Genomic DNA, 19,191 nt, shown 5'->3' with positions numbered 1-19,191 from the left:
GTAACCAGGCACTATTTTAAAAGACTAGTGCCCGGCGGGCATTATTCACGCAAAACACGCGCGTGCTATCACTGTATACACATATCAACTGGCAATGAGGTAACTTGTGTACGTCTATTCCCCCGATGGACTTTGAGTGACCAGAAGAGGGAACTATTTCCGCAAAACAGGCGAGCGCTCACTAGACTATAATTATTCGCTCATCCCACGTGACCGTACGTGTTTCAGCCAACCAGACTACACAACAACCAATAGGTGTGTTATGATTATATTTAGCAACCGTTAAAGGCAAATACGGTGTTTAGGATTAATCACAGAGACACTAGAAAGACTGATTTTTTGTGCGCTCATGATTTGTTTATTATCACTGTTCAGACATCTTTAATTGGAGTAGAAACTGTAAACACCTATAATCAATAGAGGGCGGTATAACAACTCTACATTACCCCCCCCTCCTTTAGATTAAGGAAAACAAATGAATTTTCTTCTAGCTGAGATGTTTCTAAAAAAGAATTTCTTTTGAGGTAAAACAAAACAGGTTGAATTGATGCATCCTTTAAATGTCTCTCCTTGAATGCACTGCAAAATGTCCTTGCATAACTGCAAAATTGCTTGAATGATAATCATAGCATCGTTATTTGAATTTCTCAACAACTTTTCAAAAATCAGACCAAGGTCTTAAAAAGAAGGCTAAAAGTTTCCTTTACTTTCAAAGTCTTTTGACAACAAACGGGTTTGCTTTGATTACGTCCTCTTGAATTCACCAGTCCAGATGATTTTTTACCAGAGCTCAAAATGCCAATAAATCTTCGGCAACTCACCCTAGCTTGCTTGACAGTTTATCCTTTCATCCTCGTCGCCAACATTTGGTGTTTAGGCTTAACCACTGGGACACTAGAAAAACTGATTTGTACGTTTCATGATTTTTTTTTCTCACAATGGGTGAATTTTCCCTCCATGTGCTCACTGATCAGTAGAGGGCGGTATAACAACTCTACACAACTCACCCGATCGTAGACTGGACCCCTGTCTTTATCCCGCTAGATGCAGTGATTCCATTGGATACAATGATATCGTTTGATACGTGCTGTGACATAGATGCCCAAATAGCAACTGCTTTTAGTCCGCAATGGATTTAGACTGCGTATCTGTAATGTGAAATGACCGAGGTCAGAGGTCAAACTTCACGCCGGTTTTGCAATCTTTTGAGGCTGTTCTCTGGCGTTATTCATGAGCCTCGAAGAATGACGTCGGACGTTCAGGCTAACCCGATCGTTGCCTGAACATCTGACAGAACACCTCGAGGCCCGTTATTCACGCCAGGCAGACACCGGCCCCAAGCCAGCGTGTACACTCACCTTTGACCTATATTCATTTCACGAAGGTTGCGTTCGATTGGCTTCCCTTGGTCTACCCCGCAGTGTTCACTCGGGTGAGCCCCTGACAAGAGCTATCGAACGATCACACTTACCCTCCCGTGGTGACGTCATGCACCTGGGGCCTTCCCCCAAGTGACCCACTCCACAAGCAGTGCACATGGGGCTGACCCGGGTGAGCCCCTGGAATGACGTCAAAGCTTTTCGAACGCACCGCGGGGGCAGACCGCGGGCTCGACCCAGGGAAGCTAATCGAATGTACCTATTGAGATACGCAGTCAAAAATTCTACACCAACATTATACATGCATGTACGTCCACATGTATGTACTGTATACATTATACCACGCACGTGGACAAGCAGGGACCGAAAGTAAGCTTTCCATATTCTGTGTTTTGATTGGTCGTCCATTCCATGGTGACCTCGGACCAATGAAAACAAACACAGATACGGTCTTTTAGTCACTGCACTTTAATATCCAATGATATCATTGCATCTAATGGAATCAATGGATCTGAGTAGCAGGTATACATTGCTAACGGATAAAGACAGAGGCCTACTCTAACCCAATCGAACCCAAAGCTCTCTTTAATCGAGTTGTGCTTTTTTGTTGTTGCTATTTTCAAGATGGCGATCGTCATTTAGCTTTTGGCGGGAACACTCGCCGGGTACAGCGCGCCTGCTGTCCAATGTATCACGTTTTTAATGAACTGTAAAATTACTTCACACCCAGTCTCACAGAAAGCTGGAATTGTGTCATGTTGTTCCGGCCGTTTTCATGAAAGAATAAAGGAAGCGAACTTGTTATTTTTAAAGATTATGTAGTGCGTTTTTCAATGACTGTGCATGTTAAAGGGGAATTTCGTAAAAAGTAGTTTCATTTGATGTATCCCAACATAATATGTGCATAAAAAAATAACAAACCTATGGAAATAATGGTCTCAATTGGTTGTCGAATTTGCGAGATATGAAGAAAAGACACCCTTGTCACACGTGGGTTGTGTGCTTTCTTCGAAACCTCAAAATGTAGTTCGAAATCAAGTTCAAATATTTTAGTGGAAAATTACTTCTTTCTCGAAAACTACGTCAGAGGGAGCCATTTTTTACATTGTGCTATACTACCAACAGCTCCCCATTGATCATTAACAATCAGTAAGTTTTTATGCTAAAAATTATTTTGTGCGATTACCAATAGTGTCCATGGCAGTGCCTCCAAAGGAGATGTCTCTGCATCCAATGATATGGGTATAGGCAATTACAGTATCTTTGATTTCACATCATATCAGCTAGTCCTTACTCTATGATATCAGTTAAATCCAAGCACACTCATCAAAGACACCCTCTTTAAAATGTCAGAGTGTACCTTTAATTGAGAAACTATACGATATTAATTTAGTTCTGGTCATAGGTTCCAAGGTATTCTACACGATGTACATTGTATTACTAAACACGTGTAAACATCAATCACAAAAGGCTCTGGTTGTAAAACGCGATCACAAACCGGGACCCTATTGTGTGCATTAAAACCCACGTTATCAGTTTATTCACACAGACTGGTGGGAGGGGCAGAAAACTATCCCGTGAAGTCTGGTTCCGCATCCACGCACACACAGAGGTGCATATTAGGTAAAGCATGCGACCGGAACCCGACTTCCTGAATCCGTTACAACCCACCTTATCATGGTCTGTGTAGTTCCGTTTGGCTTGAAGGTTGTCTGCTGAGTAGTTCCTTTTTGTATTCCATTCAGTAGTGGGACAATAAATTCGCTGGAAGAGACTTCAATTGTGTGGTTAATCTCATCAGTTCTGACACAGTTGTACAAAATGGCGTCACCCGTTAGTGCAGAGGCCAAGTCGAAAATACACGAGGCGTATATGGATGTACGGAGCGACAGTACTGAAACACGGTGGTAAGGACATTAACTCAAACTCTAATAGTGTTTAAATGAACATAACAGAATTGTGCTTTGGTAACATCACAGTTGCTAGCAGTGAAGTACTTTATGAAATCCATCGTTTACATTATCCATCATAAACTGACAAACCTGTTGAAGTTTCGATCGGCCATCTGGGTCACGAGAAAATATTTAACAATCAATAATACACATTTTGCATGACTTCGATTATAAAGAAAATTGAATAAAACGCTCACTGAGCAATTTGGGAAATTAGTTTGATTTATTTCTCATCAAATAAACACAATAATTTTAACGGATTTTCCCACTATCATCATCATTTATCGTGTCAATTGTAACAAGATATTAGATCTTAGTCGAATTTAATATTGTCTCACTAATTCTGTAATGTTCCTTTAAAACTTAAACCTTTATCAATACATTTTGATGACAACAACGTGGATAGGTCTATATAATATTGATTGTTTTGTGAGTGTACTGACCTATACCACCGTAGGGATGAGTGGGCGGGTCTATTCGATCTAGTGTATAATAATATAGTGATATTAAAGGAAGTTCCAATAACAATGAACCCATACTGCGTGAGAATCAAAGAGTGTGGACACTTATTGAATTGAGTTAAGTTAAATTGTTTATTCGTCAAGTATAACAAAAAAAATGCATTAAACTTAAAATCCAATAAATGTTAGAAGTATTCCAAGTATTTGAGTAAAGTTGCACAATTAAATCAAGAAAAATTTGGTATGCTGCTCTCAAAACAAAAGTCTACACAATAGGCTTAGATGTAGACATAAGGTGTTCAAAGGGTTTAACAGTATATTTATAAAAAAATATTCATAATTCAGATCAATTTCATAGTGTATCTTTACTTCGAGGAGCACGCACCACTTTCAAAAGTGTTTGGTTTTGCGGATTTAACGCACTTTTTAGTAAGTTTAGGCCTATAGCCTATAACGTAGACGTAAAAGGCAGGGTTAAAAGTATAGCCGTTCACAACGATTACCAATCTCTTAGTTTGTCTTTATTTTAGGGAATAGTATATTTTTGTTTGTGGTTTGGCGTTTTTTTAAACACCATTCTAGAGTTAATTCCCATAATGGGTAAATTTGTTAGCCTATCGGTGAGCACAGATAGACTATGGAAAGTGTCACCTGTGAATAACTATTGTAATTCCAATAAATGAAAAGCAAAAGCATTTTAAATGAGTTAACTGCTTTCGGAGTGAAGTAGTTTTTACCTCTACACTGATGTGTGATAGTTTAGTGCATACAAATACCCCATGTTTTACAAACCAGCATTATAGTATTGATTTATAAACAGGTTTTTTTTTATGAATAAGATTAAACGCATCGCAGCCATGGACAAAGTATAAAAGTGACGACCCTTTAAATATGGTGAGGTTAAACAAACAATTTTAAACTGTGTGATCAAAGTTTAAGTGTTTGGTAAATATGAACAATATTGAAAGCATGACAATAAACAAAGAAAGAAATAAGCAAACGACAAACAAATATTTTTATTCGAACAAAACCATGCTCAAGGAACAAACGAGAAAGGTGATGTTGTTTTTTATTATTATAATCTTGAAACAATCTGGAGCAAATCTATTTGTGATATGCCCTTACTCAGCTTTTGATCTCAAAGTAGCGCAATAATGAAGCCAAGATTTGTCACCTTTGTTGTCACTCTCTCGAATTAAATGCTGTCCAACACAGGGCTAGCTGAATTTATTAAAACTATGAAGCCTGTCCTCTAAATATACCGCCTGACGCAACTTTAGATTTTCATTCTTCATACAAACCCCGAAGAAATTGAGGCACGACCGAGTTGTGAATCGGCATTCTAATTGATCACTTCTCAATAATAAAGTATTAACCTAAAATTGTTTAAAGGATGTTATTGATAATGGCACTTATGCAGCCGCTTCAACTGGTTTGGTAACTAAATAAATATTAGTCTGTGTCTGAAGAGAAAAAAAACATAGGCCTTCAAAAACAACAATCATCAAAGGTATTTGGAGTAACAACCTTAAAGGCACTGGGTACTTTTGGTAATTACCAGAAAGACCAGTCGTCTCACCTGGGCCCAATTTCATAGAGCTGCTAAGCACAAAAATTTGCTTAGCATGAAATTTCTTCCTTGATAAAAACAGGATTACCAACCAAGTTTTCATTTGTTGCATATTGCTTGTTACTGGTATTTAGCTGTTGTTTGCTTACCCTGAAAACCACGTGGGAATTTGGTTGGTAATCCTGGTTTTGTCAAAAGAAGGCAGAAATGTTATGCTAAGCAAATTTTTGTGCTTAGCCGCTCTATGAAATTGGGCCCATTGGTTGCGAAGGAACAATGGAGGGAAAAAAACCCTTTGTCGCACGAAAGAAATTGTGTGCTTTCAGATGCTTGAATTCAAGACCTCAGCTGACGAGGTATCGAATTAAATTCAAATATTTTAGTGAGAAATGACTTCCTTCTCAAAAACTACTTTACTTGTACTTCAGAGGGAACCGTTTCTTACAACGTCTTATACTATGAAAAGCTCCCCATCGCTCGTTACCAAGTAAGTTTTTTATGAAACAATTATTTTTGGTAATTACCAATAGTGCCAAGTGCCTTTAAATTAAAACTACAACATTTCAGACCGTAACCCGATTACGAAAGCATCGCATTAAGGAAATTGAATGTAAGTTTATTTGCTCGATTATTTAATCTGTCTGGAGCGTGGCAGCCCCCCCCCCTCAAAAAGGAAAGAAAAGGGAAAACAAAATACTACAGCATGAATGAACTGAGATAAACACACTAATTAGAGTGGCTCTCGAGGAGGTTCTGCTTATAAAGAATACATTCCGAAGTCCTTAATTTAATTTCCGTGTTTCTTTGTTTTACTGATGATATCCTCTTCTAACAACGTTCAGTTTTTCCTTCCAGTATTCACCTTGTTTAATGAGAGTCGACTGAATTTTGATTTCTAAAACACAACTTATATTCCATGACCATTTTTGTTTCCAAGTTAACTGTTCTGTAAATTTTACCCACTCAGTCGTTTAGTATAGTCACCCACACCTATAATTATCACAATACAAAACCCTTCATGATACGCATGGCACAATGTGAATACAACTTCCTTCATTTCTCAGCTGACAATCTGTTTTTTTTTGGGTCAAACATGTTTTAACTTTTAATTAGTCCGCCTCCATGATTAGTCCAAATATAAGTTTGCTTTTATACGATAAAAAATGTATTAAGCCTGCCTGCATAATTTAAGCTCATTTTTTATTTTTAAACATGCACCTATGTTTTGATTCGTTATCTAAAGTCAAATAGTTATGTCGCTAAATTCTAATGTACATATGTTTAGGGGGCATAAACTCATCAATAAACAAACCCATTCTACAGTTACCTATAGGAGGTTGAGCTGAAAGAGAGGTTGCGTTTGGAGATTAAATCAACGTTTCCACTGTATTCTCAAGTTCTGGATCAAAGTTTGACTCGGGTTCCGGGTTATACAGTGACCTTGACCAATGTTTTGGGTCAATTTGACCCGGAATCTGCGTTCAATTAACCCCCAAAGATGTATTTAAAAAAACTCAAAAACAATCCAACTTTTCCGAGCCCGTGTCGATCCTGACCCAGTATGTATATAAAATTATTTTTGTTGTTTTTGGCACCTGTGCTGTTGGATACTGTTGGAATTTTCAACTGTGATTTTGGGATTTTGGATATAATTTATTCTCGACTTTAAAATGTGCTATGAGACAAAATAAATAGAGGTCATACGAGTATCCGGAGGTATCGAGAACATCCCCGATACAAATTTCCATGCTAAAATTAGTTTTCTTTCTTTTCTTCAGGTGTATAGCTTCGTATCCAGATGACGGTAAAAAGATTGATCTAACTGGAAGCGGAACCGACTACAGTGAATTCCTAGACGCTGCAAAAGGTAACACAGTTCAAGTTTGAAGTGCGTCTCATGACAGTTTTCGCAAACGTCTGGTTACAACTTTTGTAAATACTTTTGTTTCATACTTATCGGAACCCTTTTTCTGGAGATATGAAAATCCATAGGGGTGGACAAGGATGGTGTGCGGACTTAAAAGGAACACGTTGCCTTGGATCGGACGAGTTGGTCTCTGAAAAGCGTTATGAAATGCATAATGGTTAGAAAGATGTTTTAAAAGTAGAATAAAAATAATGATCCACACAAGTATTACTCAAAATATCACGGTTTTCCTTTCACGTCGCGAACTAACACGGTCGGCCATTATTTTATGGGAGTCAATGGACTCCCCGACCGTGTTAGTCGACGAGGTAAAAAGAAAACCACGCAATTTCGAGGCATATTTGTGTAGATCATTGTATTCTACTTTTACAACATCTTTCTACCCATATATGCATTTTATAACAAACGGTTACAGAACGCTTTTCAAAGACCAACTCGACCGACCCAAGGCGACGTTTCCTTTAATTTCTGAGCGGGGGGGGGGGGGGGGGGGAGGGGGGTTGATGGTTAAGCTTGACAATGTTTTATGTATGAGAGTACAGCAACATCCCCTCAAACCTTTAGACATTAGGCTACCAACAGCAAGGGAACATCATTTTGTAAAAACTTGCCAGTAGTTACATTTTTTTCTCTAAGCATCTGAAAAGCAAACCACCAGAAAATGTTGAGCGGTGAACAATACACTGCATGCATAGCTCGAAGGGAATTGTAATTTAAATGTAACTTGTTTGGGTTCCTTTTTTTCTTTAGATGACCAGAGGGTGTATGCCTATGTCCGGTACCAGACTGGGGATGAAATGAGCAAACGAAGCAAGTTTGCTTTCATTACATGGATTGGACCAAATGTAAAAGCTCTTGCCAAGGCTAAAGTCAGCACGGACAAAAGCTTCGTTAAAAACATATTTTCCGTAAGTATCAATTATGATTTGAATTGACTTTAGTTTAGTTTCTGATTTAAATGAATTTAAAGGAACACGTTGCCTTGGATCGGACGAGTTGGTCTATAAAAAGGGTTTGAAACCGTTTGTTATGAAATGCATATGGTTAGAAAGATGTCGTAAGAGTAGAATATAATGATCCACACAAGTATCAATCAAAATTGCACGGTTTTCCTTTTACGTCGCGAACTAACACGGTCGGCCATTAATGAGAGTCAAAAATTTGACTCCCACGAATGGCCGACCGTGTTAGTCGAAGAGGTAAAAACAGAACTCGACCGATCCAAGGCAACGTGTTCCTTTAATCTTGGTTCATTTGAGGCACGATCTATAAATCGATTCGTCAGACGATTTTGATTTAATTTAATTTATTTATTTGTAATTGATTTTATTTAATTTGGTTTGGTTGATGTAATTTTTTTTTTGTGTGAATCATATTGATCTGATATGTTTTGCTTAAAAATGTGCTTTTCATCCAGTTGAGTTTAGTTTGTTTTAATCAAGTTTGATTTGATCGGATTCAATTACATTGGGATAGCTATAACGTAAACTGATATGACTGAATTTTTTTTTGACAACGACATACATATATCTATATAAATGTATATTAGTCTACTGCTGGATAGGTACGCTCTCCCCATGCTCATGTTTATTCACATTAAATTGACCATCATCACACTATCTCCCTCCTAGAGCTTTATAACAGTCTAACACCAGCAGGAAATCTTATATAGTTTCCTTTCTCTCTGCATGTGTGATGGTGCGAGATGAAATACCACCCATTATCATTATGGCAACTTCCTTCATCGAGTTACCTTGAGGAACACTTCCTCATTACACGGTGTTGGTTAAAGGCACCGGACACCTTCGGTAATTGTCAACGACCCGGAGCCCAACTTCATAGCGCTACTTTAAGCACAAAAAATAGCCAAGCATAACAACATTATGCTCATCAGAATAAGGTTACCAGCTAAACTACCATGTTACATGTACAATGTGAGACTGGTATTCTGCTTAGTAGACAATGATGTTGTAAAGACAGTGGACACTACTGGTAATTGTCAAAGACCAGTCTTCTCACTTGGTGTATCTCATTATATACATAAAATAACAAACCTGTGAAAATTTGAGCTCAATCGGTCGTCAAAGTTGCGATATAATAATGAAAGAAAAAACACCCTTGTCACACGGAGTTGTGTGCTTTCAGATGCTTGATTTCGAGACCTCAAGTTCTAAATCTGAGGTATCGAAATCGAATTCGTGGAAAATTACTTCTTTCTCGAAAACTACTCCGCTTCAGAGGGAGCCGTTTCTCACGTGATGTTTTATAATACCAACCTCTCCCCATTACTCGTTACCAAGAAAGGTTTCGTGCTAATAATTATTTTGAGAAATTACCAATAGTGTCCACTGCCTTTAAGCAATATGTTCTTATTAACTCGCTCTATGAAATTGGGCCCAGTATTTCTCACTTGGGTGTATCCCAACATATTCATAAATAACAAGTCTGTGCTATGACAAATTAGACTCAATTCGTCATCGTAGTTGCAAGAAAAGAATGCAAGAAAAACACCATTGTTGCACAAATTTGTGTGCTTTCAGATACCTTATAAAACTATTTTATTATTTGAGTGAGAAATAAGCTCGTCCTAAAAAAAACTACAAAACCGTTAAGAGGAACCGTTTAACAATGTTTTTTGGGGGGAGTAATTACTAGTAGTGTCCATTGCCTTATTATACATGTAATAGTTCTTGAACCATTTCTCCACGGTGTGACGAATAACAGTATAAGTGCTGACAAAGTAATCAGAGAATTGGGAGAAATATAAATAAGGGAGATTGGATTGCAGTGTTTGAAGTTCAGCTAAATCCACAATGTTTTCAATGATCTCATTTTGTCTTGTGTCCATCTTTCAGAATTTTGGCGTGGAAGTCTTAGCTGACGAAGCAGACGATCTAGCCGAAGAAAATGTCTTAACACTTCTAAAAAACGCCGGTGGCGCAAACTACGGATCTGCCCGATAGGATAGAGGGCGGTGTTTCAAGGGCATTATTATTTACTAACTCATTGAATAAAACAATGGATTTGTCTACAACATCAGTGACTGAATGTGCGTGTTTGTATTTGCATATTATGGTTATTTGATGTCGAAGTCAGCAGCCATGGCTAGCCATAGCCAGTGCACGACGCTTTACTGTGTAAACATATTGTTGGTTATAGGTTGTTTGTTTGTTTGTTTGTTTGTTTGTTTGTTTGTTTGTTTGTTTGTTTGTTTGTTTGTTTAGATTCCTACCTTGAAATTTTGTAAAATTTTCATGACGTAATAATAGGTGAAACGACGGAATGATTTAGATTATATCATTAATATAGCCTAGAACAGACTGTAGCTCGACATTTCTTCATCGGCTTTTCCATAAAAATATTTTAATTCAAAATAGGTCTTAAAGGGAAGGAACACGATTGGTAATCACTCAAAACAAATATTAACTTAAAAACATACTTGGTAACGAGCATTGGAGAGTTGTTGATAGTATAAAACATTATGAGAAACAGCTCCTTCTAAAAGTAGCATAGATTTTGAGAAAGAGGTAATTTCTCACTACAATAATAAAAGACTTCCAGCTAGAAGTCTTTCATTCCTATCTGAAAGCACACAAATTCGTCCAACATTGGTGTTTTTTCTTGCATTATTTTCTCCCAACTTCGATGACCAATTGAGCTCAAATTTTCACAGGTTTGTTGTTTTATGCGTATGTTGAGATACGCCAAGTGTGAAGACTGGCCTTTGACAGTTACCAATAGTGTACCTTCCCTTAAAGGAAACCGTAAATTGATAAAACTCATTTGTATTTTAAACCAATAATACGAGTTGTCCATAACAATTTGTTTATGTAATGTTTGTATAGATTCCTAATTATACACTCTGTGAAAAATATTACTTAATGCATCAGTAGAGTATTTGAAACTTGTATAATAAAAGATTGATACGAATGTTAACAGTCATTGTATATTCATTGTGAAACCTGTCCGTTGTTTGCACACACAAAAAGAAGAAAAAAAGTGCAAAATATAGTTCATTTGGTACGTTATAACGAAACCCTGTTATTTGACAACAGACAAGATACTTATCTCAATATACAAGTCATAAACGGAGGGATGATTTAACTAATATCAATCCTACAGTTTTTCAGATTGCCTATCGACTTTACCATTCAAGGGGCGGGCTCGTGACTGTATTGGTGTTTATTAATTTTTAGTTTTTACCCATACACCGATGTGTGTTAGCACTGTATACTCAGTACTTTCCCGAGTCCTGTGAAGAAATATCACATGCATGTTACTCGGGTGGGACTCGAACCCACGACCCTTGCAATTCTAGAGCAGTGTCTTACCAACTAGACTACCGAGGTTGCCCGGTAGCTAAAGGCTATACATTATTGGTGTTTAAAATATGATTACTTGCTACACGACAAACCGCTAGTATTTAGGCTCGTTTGTGAACGAGTCAATGGGGAATTCCCACGAAGCAGCGGTCCAGTCTATGTTTAAAAAAATCCAGTGGGTAAACGAACCTTCACTGACCACTCAAACTTAAAAATTATGTTTCTCAAACGGTTCATCTTTAGAAGTCAGGGGGAAAGCTATCACAATTTTACACCGCAAAAAGACATTTATTCGTAGGATTGTCATCAACTTTTGATATAGGGAAAATCCCAAAATCTATGAAGTTTGTGACGAAACGTTCATTCATGCCTGCGGCACTGAAGGTAGACTTTCGTCAAGGCCTTTCGTGGCTTTGACTGTGTAGTCTCTCCTTCCAGTCGCTTGGGATATATCGGCTCTATGAAGCTGTTCAAGCCAAAGCCTCGAAAAAAGGCTACACTTAAGGGTGATCGCATTCCAATCGGAGTAATAATACTGTTTGCGTGAATCATCCGCGAATCACTCTTGCGTAGAGGAGTCTAGCCCAGTCTTTGTGCAAATTGACGTCATCGTTTGACGTCATCGTATTGACGTCATCGTTTAGGGCGATATATCCAACCCCAATAAGGGCATTCAAATCAGTTGGATGCCCATTTATAGGAAAGGAATGACACCAAGATAGCTTTCATTAATGTTTCGATAAACAAAGGTCTACATGTTTTGGAACATTGTTTACTGGACATTTTTATGAACACCACTATCGCGTTGAAATCCGTTCTACAAACTCAGCTGTCCTGGTCTCAACAGACGAGGAAACAAAACGCCATTTGTCTCGTTGAATCCAACACAGGACAAAGGGAAAGTAAATCAACAATAATACGCAGATTTACCTTAAGGTGAACCATTGTTAATGTTTAACCCCATCGGAATAAAATCCAACGGCTGTTTCAGTGTCAAATCAACCATGATTTGTTAAACCCCCATGGTCACCTTGGTATTCAATTAAACTACTAGTGGGCATAAAACATCCGTATAGAGGTTCACTTTTGTTTATTTTGTAAACTAACTGAATGAAAATACCCCACAATCGAAAGTTGGGATATTTTATGACTAAATAATTATGAACGTTGTGGAACACCCCTGTGCCAAGGCCGTTTGGTTGAGCTGTTGTGCCAAGGTGTGCCCGTAAACTCTGCGTCACGGTGTGAAAACTCAAAAACTCAAGGGAACAGAGCCACGTATCCAGTAGAATATCGTTTGGTTGAGCTGTTGTGCCAAGGTGTGCCCGTAAACTCTGCGTCACGGTGTGAAAACTCAAAAACTCAAGGGAACAGAGCCACGTATCCAGTAGAATATCGATTCAATGTGTATGTTTTGTGTGTGAAGCTCTCCTTTGAGTTATTATGGTATTTCAAGTGATTGAAAAGTGAGTATTAAACACCATTGGTTTGCATGGAGGGGAACCACGTTTAGTCATTCTCGATGGATTATTAGTGACTCATTTGCTCATTCTGAAGATAAAACTGTAACGCAACAATTCATCTGATAAAGGCAGACACATTTTGTATGTACAATTACTATGGCGGACGTAAACTTAATGTTAACTTGTAAACATTGATGGAACACCTGCTGTTATATCAACGGACACAGGGCTACCGGAATGTGCGGAAATCATTCTTGGTTTATAGTTTATTGGAACCAATGACAGGAACATTCAGTCACCGGAATACGCAGATGATTCCAATCAAGTTTACAGCTACTAGTATTACGCAGGTCGTCAGCAACATTGCAGCTACCGGTGTTACGCAGAAAGCATTGAACAGGTGGCTACATTCAGCTACTGGATTACGCACGGCATCGCTCCTTGGCCGTGGACCTCAAACGTCTGTATATACAGTTCAGTATGTTGTACCTCCACGGTAATACTGGATTACACAACGCTACACTAAAAATTCAAACTTCTTAAAATTGATTTTGGCTACTTAATTGTTGTGTTGTCCCTCCCACCAATATTGACTGGCTACCTTGGCCAACCCAAAAAGATACAGCAAACGGCCGTGGAATATCGGCCCTAGCCAAAAAACTTGTTGTTGGTAATCGAAACGTCAGGGACAATATAATTTTCTCAAACATGAAAAGGACAGGTCAGATGAACGTGATGTGGACTTTTGTGGCTTGCTTGCTGACCACAGTACGTACCCGGTCTGTTGGTGAGTACACGTTATAGATACCAATGTATTGCTTAGAATCTATGTCAATCATTTATTTTCTTTTAAATGAGAAACAAGAGTTAAACATTAAGAGTAGTTTATTAGCTGCAGATCATTATACGAAGTGCCTGAGATCAGGGTCCAAGTTCATAGAGGTGCTTAAGCAGAACATACAGAATAATATTCAACGTTTCTTATCAGAAATGAGCAGGATACCAGTCTCAAAATGTACATGTGACATGGTAGTGCTGCTGGTAACCTTATCCTGGTAAGCATTTATAGGTTTGTTTTGCTTAGCTATTTTTGCGCTTAAGCAGCTCTACGAAATTGGACCCAGTTTGTTAATGCCACTAGTACATGTATAAGTATTGAGTGTACATTGCTAACACTCATCGGTGTGTATGGGTAACAACTCAAAATTTGAATTCTTTATTTATGATGCGAGTTTCAATTGATACTCAAGTCTCTGTTTGTTTACCAATTATGCGTTTATAACCCACAAAGCGTTGTACGGGTTACCTTGAAAGTAGAATAATCTTGGCCTTGTCGCACCCCGTAGGAGGCACATTTGAGAAGCAAATTGGATGGCGGTGCTCTAAGAGAAATCTTTCTTTTAGAGATTTTGTCCCCTAAATGGAAAACTACCATGGGCTGGAGGAGGATGATTCAAAAGAGGGCGCTATCAGCAGAAGTTTGTACACAGTTTCCCATATGGGGGACCCGAATCTCCGGGGACCGGATCTCTTGCCACACCAGCAACTAACTGCACTGCATGCTAAAGAAACACACTCTTAGCAGTTTAGCAATTTCCCTCAATTTCCAACTATCCACAATAATGTCTCATTTATGATAAATTGTTTGAATATTTGGAGATGGCCTTGAACTGTGGTTGAATTGTTCTCACGTGACATGACCCTACAATAATAATAACAATAACATAACCAATAACAATTGTTTATACTAATTGTTGTTTACTTGTTTACTGGTAGCCATATATCACTTAAATTGATTTTTATTTTAAAATCGGGCAAAATTGGGGAAAAAAATCATTTAAGCAGACAATGTCACCAAAATACTTTTTACATGCTAAAATAATGTTCGTCTCCTGAGACGAAAATTATTTTGGTGACTTGGGAAGCTTTCTACCATCGCTATCTTCATACGGTGTTGGTTAATGTGGACATTGTGTTGTGTGACCTACAAAAAGTACCTAGACCCTTTAACTATAATAAACTTATTTTTTCCCCTCGAATTTAAGCTTACATGGACATGCAAACACGGTCTGCAAACTTCACAGGCTGTGGCGACACGATCGAGGGCACACTATCAGGTCAGGTGTTCTCCTCCATACCTCGTTTCTCGCCCGACCTCAACTGCAGCCTGGCCCTGTTCTCACCACCGGGCACCAGACTAAGTCTTACCGTTAACGAAGTCAAACTTACAAACCTCAACGTGAACACGTGCGGAGGCGGAAATCGGCTGATGTTTCTAGGGAGCAACACTGAGGGCGCTATGTCACTTTTACCCACCTTCCCCCACGGTTTATGTGGCCTCGTCAAACCCAGCCAACCCATTGAGTCAACTGGCAACCAAGTGTTTCTAACGCTGAGATCTGTTCAGTCTCGAGAAGATAGTGCCTTTTCTATAAGTTATACAGCATTCAAAACAGAACCCGGTAAGTATAAATGACTGAGTACTATGTGACTGAAAGATTGAGTGAGTGACCGGCTGAGTGACTGACTCAGCGACCGAGAGTAAGTGTGTCACTGACGGAGTTACCAAGTTACTGAGTGACCGAGTTACCAAGTGACGAAGTAGCGACGTGGCTGACTAAGTGACTGAGTGTCTGTCTAAGGGACTGAGTAAGTGACTGAGTGAGTGACTACGTGAATGACTAAGTGAGCGACTAAGTGAGCGACAAGTGAGTGACTGGCTGACTAGCTACCTAGCTACCTCCTCCCTCCCTACCTACCTACCTACCTACCTACCTACATAACTAAAGTACTACTAGTTAACCAAATTACCAAATGACAGTTTAGCTGAACTAAAACATGAATTAAGTTAATTAGCTATTACAAAGAATCATTTTATTTAAATTGAACGTAGATGGGTCTTGCTATGAGTGTGACGTCAGTGGGACTCGCGATACGCAGTTCTGCATTGACAAGAGTCTGGTGTGCGACGGAGAGCAGAACTGCCCCAGTGCTTCTTACTCGGAGGAGGGCGATCCCAGATGTTTAGGTGAGTCACCAACTACAGTAGACACACGGGTCAAGTTTGCGCAAGTACCAATGCTAAACTAGTGGTTGTTTGGTGGTGTACGTATGGCATGCGCAGTGAAGTTGTACTGCAAACGACGCTGGTCATGTAAATGCTTAACTAACGGTTGTTTTGTGGTGTACGTCACTCAGCTGATGGAAGATGTTTTAAAAGAGGGCGCCTTCAGAAGAAGTTTCTAAACACAGATCGCCGTACGGTATTGGGAGGGGCTGAAACTCCGGGGACAGAATCTCCTGCCACACCGGCTCCTTGTTAACCCCTTCAAAGTTTAAACTTAGTTAATAATGCAACACAGAAAGATAGAGGAAATAATACCATCACCAGCTTGCCCAAAATACTGTAACAATTCGTTTAAATGTCTTTTTTGGTACATAACATTTTACTTTTTTACGCTTTTGGCCTTAGTATGTGTTTGTATTTCTACCTTGTGCTTATAAGTTGTATTATTGTTAGGTGACCCTTTCAGTTATTGCTGCTGGTTATTTTACTATGTGAAACCAAGTTGTAATTGCTTGGCTCATGGAGACTTTATTTACAATGCTCTTATGCCTGTTATGTACACGATCATGACTATAATCCCGGGGCAGAGTGTTGTTCTAATAAAATGTCTCCAATCCTTCACGGCTTGCACCCGATTGAGCAAAGTACTTCAGAAAAGTTGTTCATTTTCTTAACCATTCTGGAATTCTACTTGTATGATCTTGAACCTCTTCTATAACCATTGTTAAATTGTTACAGAAGAGGTTCAAGATCAGGTAGAATTTCAGCATGGTTAAGAAGATGGACAACTTTTCTGAAGTTTCTTTTTCATTGTTAAATGTGATTTAATGTTCATTGATATGAGAAATGAACTCTGACCTCTGACATCCGTTGACCTTCCCATTTGTTTTACACACAGCCAGTACACCAAGTCCCGCGGGGAGCAGCTTGGGGATCACCGTGATCGTCATCATTGTCATCTTGATGGTGGTGCTCCTCGCGATCATCATCTTCACTATTCTAGCCCTCATGGCGAAAAGGGTTCGCTCCAAGCGGGCCCGAGAAAGCAGCGTGCGGCGCCCTCATCGGTCCAGTCAATCCAGATCAAGGAACACGTCACAAGAGGGCGGCGGGCCCCCACGACAACAACATCAGCGTCGACCGACTCCAGATTCAAGTCACCCGGGTAGGGGTGCCCCGATGTTCACTTCAGAGGGAGATCAGTACACCGATCTTGAGTTTACCGAGAGGGCAGTAGACTACCCGAGGGACCCCCATCCACCGGTTATTATGAACCCAGCTGGGGCGCCCCCACCGTACTCAACTCTACCCAGACCGTTTGAGGAATCCTTGCAGATGGCTGACGGTACAACACCTACATCGAGATCACGTCTGGCCAGCATTAACAATGACTTAGAAAATCATTGACATGTGGAAAACTTTGTAGGAATTAGCCCCTTGTGAAAGTTACTATTTACATGAACGCAAACAAGTTCGTGTATGTATGCAACCTTGGACGTCCTAATCTCCCTCTTTTGTTTATAGAGGCCTACTCAAACTTTTTTTGCAACAGCTCCCATTGGTTTTGTACACGTTTTCCAACCGGGGACCTTTACCGAACCGTTGACCGTATCTTCTTTTGTTATTGGGCCCCGGCTTGAATGTGTACAACTATACATGTTCACCAGACACTTTGGCTGATAAACGTGCACTAGGAAGACGCACAAACGCGTATGCGTCACTTACACCATCAGACCCAAACACAAAAGGCTTGATGTCCACCATGTTTGCTCAAACCACACGCGATGTGCAATTTGCATATTTCATGGGAATGTTTTATTGTCTTGAGTATCACCTGTAATAATTGAATGACAACGCTGCCTGCCCCAAAGTTGCCGAAACATAAAAAAGGGAAGTACTTTTAAATAAAGGAAAATAAAACAACAAAAGGTATTTATCTCTCAGTCCCTACTGGGAGACTTTGAACACTAGGTGGCAGCAGGCTTACCAGGTTAATTTGAGCATGCACACATTACCGAGATGGAATGACGCGGTAAGTACGCTGCTGCCATGTCCCAAAATGTTTAACATGATTGCATAAGAAATTATCAAAATAAGCTTAATATAATATTGATAAGTAGCAACAAATCTTTATTTGGTTTATTCATTTATGCAAAACAAATCCCTGTTTAAAAAGCCGCCTTTGAATAATTTTATAGCAAATTTAAAAGAAGCCTTTAATAATATATGAAATCATTTTATTTTTAAAGGAACACGTTGCCTAGTATCGGCCGAGTTGGTCTTTGAAAAGCGTTTATTACCGTTTGTTATAAAATACATATGGATGGAAAGATGTTGTAAAAGTAGAATACAATGATACACACAAACACGCCTCAAAATTGGTCGACTAACACGGTCGGCCATTTTTTTTATGGGAGTCAAATTTTTGACTCTCATAAATGGCCGACCGTCTTAGTTCGCAAAGTAAAATAAAAACAACGCAGTTCGAGGCAAATTGTGTGGATCATTGTATTGTACATGCATTTTCTAACAAACGGTTATAAACGCTTTTTATAGACCACTTCGCCCGATCCAAGGCAACATGTTCCTTTAAAGACAGTATTTTTTTATGACCCATGTTGAGTGATATTTTGTTCCAATACCTGTCAGCTTTTTAGAACCTACAACCTACAACCCATTTCTACTCCAAATTTCCTTGGTTGTAATCATTGTAAAATTGTAAGTTTTAAAGTCAATACAATCTTTCAGCTATTTTCTCTAAATGATAAGCACATGATAATACTCTTTTATGTTGTTAAATTATTTCTTATAGAAATATAATAAAACAAACAAACTCTTTTCTGAACAAAATATAGTAATTGTTTTGAGCTTAAACTTCCTTCATGGAACTGAATTCGCGAAGCTAAAAACGAGATAAAGAAATGATTTTGGTGCCTCTAATGGTTTTGTTCAAGAAGTTTGGCTGATGAACTCTGGCCATGCCGTCGATGACTTTAACCTAACAATCCTTTCATGTTTCGGGTAAACATATTTCACTTGAACTTTGTTCA

The 19,191-nt window shown here is 38.9% G+C and overlaps 2 protein-coding genes across 2 annotated transcripts; both read left to right on the top strand.

Moving 5' to 3' along the window:
• Nucleotides 1-2,958: 2,958 nt before the first annotated feature.
• LOC117289467 (coactosin-like protein) lies at nt 2,959-10,718 on the top strand. Its single transcript, XM_033770604.1, has 4 exons — nt 2,959-3,286; nt 7,141-7,229; nt 8,040-8,197; nt 10,145-10,718. The coding sequence occupies exons 1-4, from the start codon at nt 3,201-3,203 to the stop codon at nt 10,250-10,252; spliced, it is 441 nt and encodes a 146-aa protein (XP_033626495.1). The 5' UTR covers nt 2,959-3,200; the 3' UTR covers nt 10,253-10,718.
• A 2,065-nt stretch (nt 10,719-12,783) lies between these two features.
• Nucleotides 12,784-18,440, top strand: LOC117289620. The gene is made up of 4 exons (XM_033770822.1): nt 12,784-13,861; nt 15,120-15,536; nt 15,968-16,102; nt 17,040-18,440. Exons 1-4 carry the CDS (start codon nt 13,783-13,785, stop codon nt 17,546-17,548), a joined length of 1,140 nt encoding a protein of 379 aa, XP_033626713.1. The 5' UTR covers nt 12,784-13,782; the 3' UTR covers nt 17,549-18,440.
• The last annotated feature ends 751 nt before the right edge of the window (nt 18,441-19,191 follow it).

This window comes from Asterias rubens, chromosome 4 (assembly GCF_902459465.1).
Source record: "Asterias rubens chromosome 4, eAstRub1.3, whole genome shotgun sequence".
In the NCBI taxonomy this organism is placed as follows: domain Eukaryota; kingdom Metazoa; phylum Echinodermata; class Asteroidea; order Forcipulatida; family Asteriidae; genus Asterias; species Asterias rubens.
Note: the sequence above shows the minus strand (reverse complement) of the source record. Positions and strands in the feature narration are given on the sequence as shown.

Excerpts from the sequence above, each read along its gene's own strand:
- LOC117289620 (XM_033770822.1), top strand. The coding sequence starts at position 13,783 with ATGAAAAGGACAGGTCAGATGAACGTGATGTGGACTTTTGTGGCTTGC. Across the intron at positions 15,537-15,967 it reads AGCATTCAAAACAGAACCCG|ATGGGTCTTGCTATGAGTGT; the intron begins GTAAGTATAAAT and ends AATTGAACGTAG. Across the intron at positions 16,103-17,039 it reads GGGCGATCCCAGATGTTTAG|CCAGTACACCAAGTCCCGCG; the intron begins GTGAGTCACCAA and ends TTTTACACACAG.
- LOC117289467 (XM_033770604.1), top strand. The coding sequence starts at position 3,201 with ATGGCGTCACCCGTTAGTGCAGAGGCCAAGTCGAAAATACACGAGGCG. Across the intron at positions 3,287-7,140 it reads GACAGTACTGAAACACGGTG|GTGTATAGCTTCGTATCCAG; the intron begins GTAAGGACATTA and ends TCTTTTCTTCAG. Across the intron at positions 7,230-8,039 it reads ATTCCTAGACGCTGCAAAAG|ATGACCAGAGGGTGTATGCC; the intron begins GTAACACAGTTC and ends TTTTTTCTTTAG.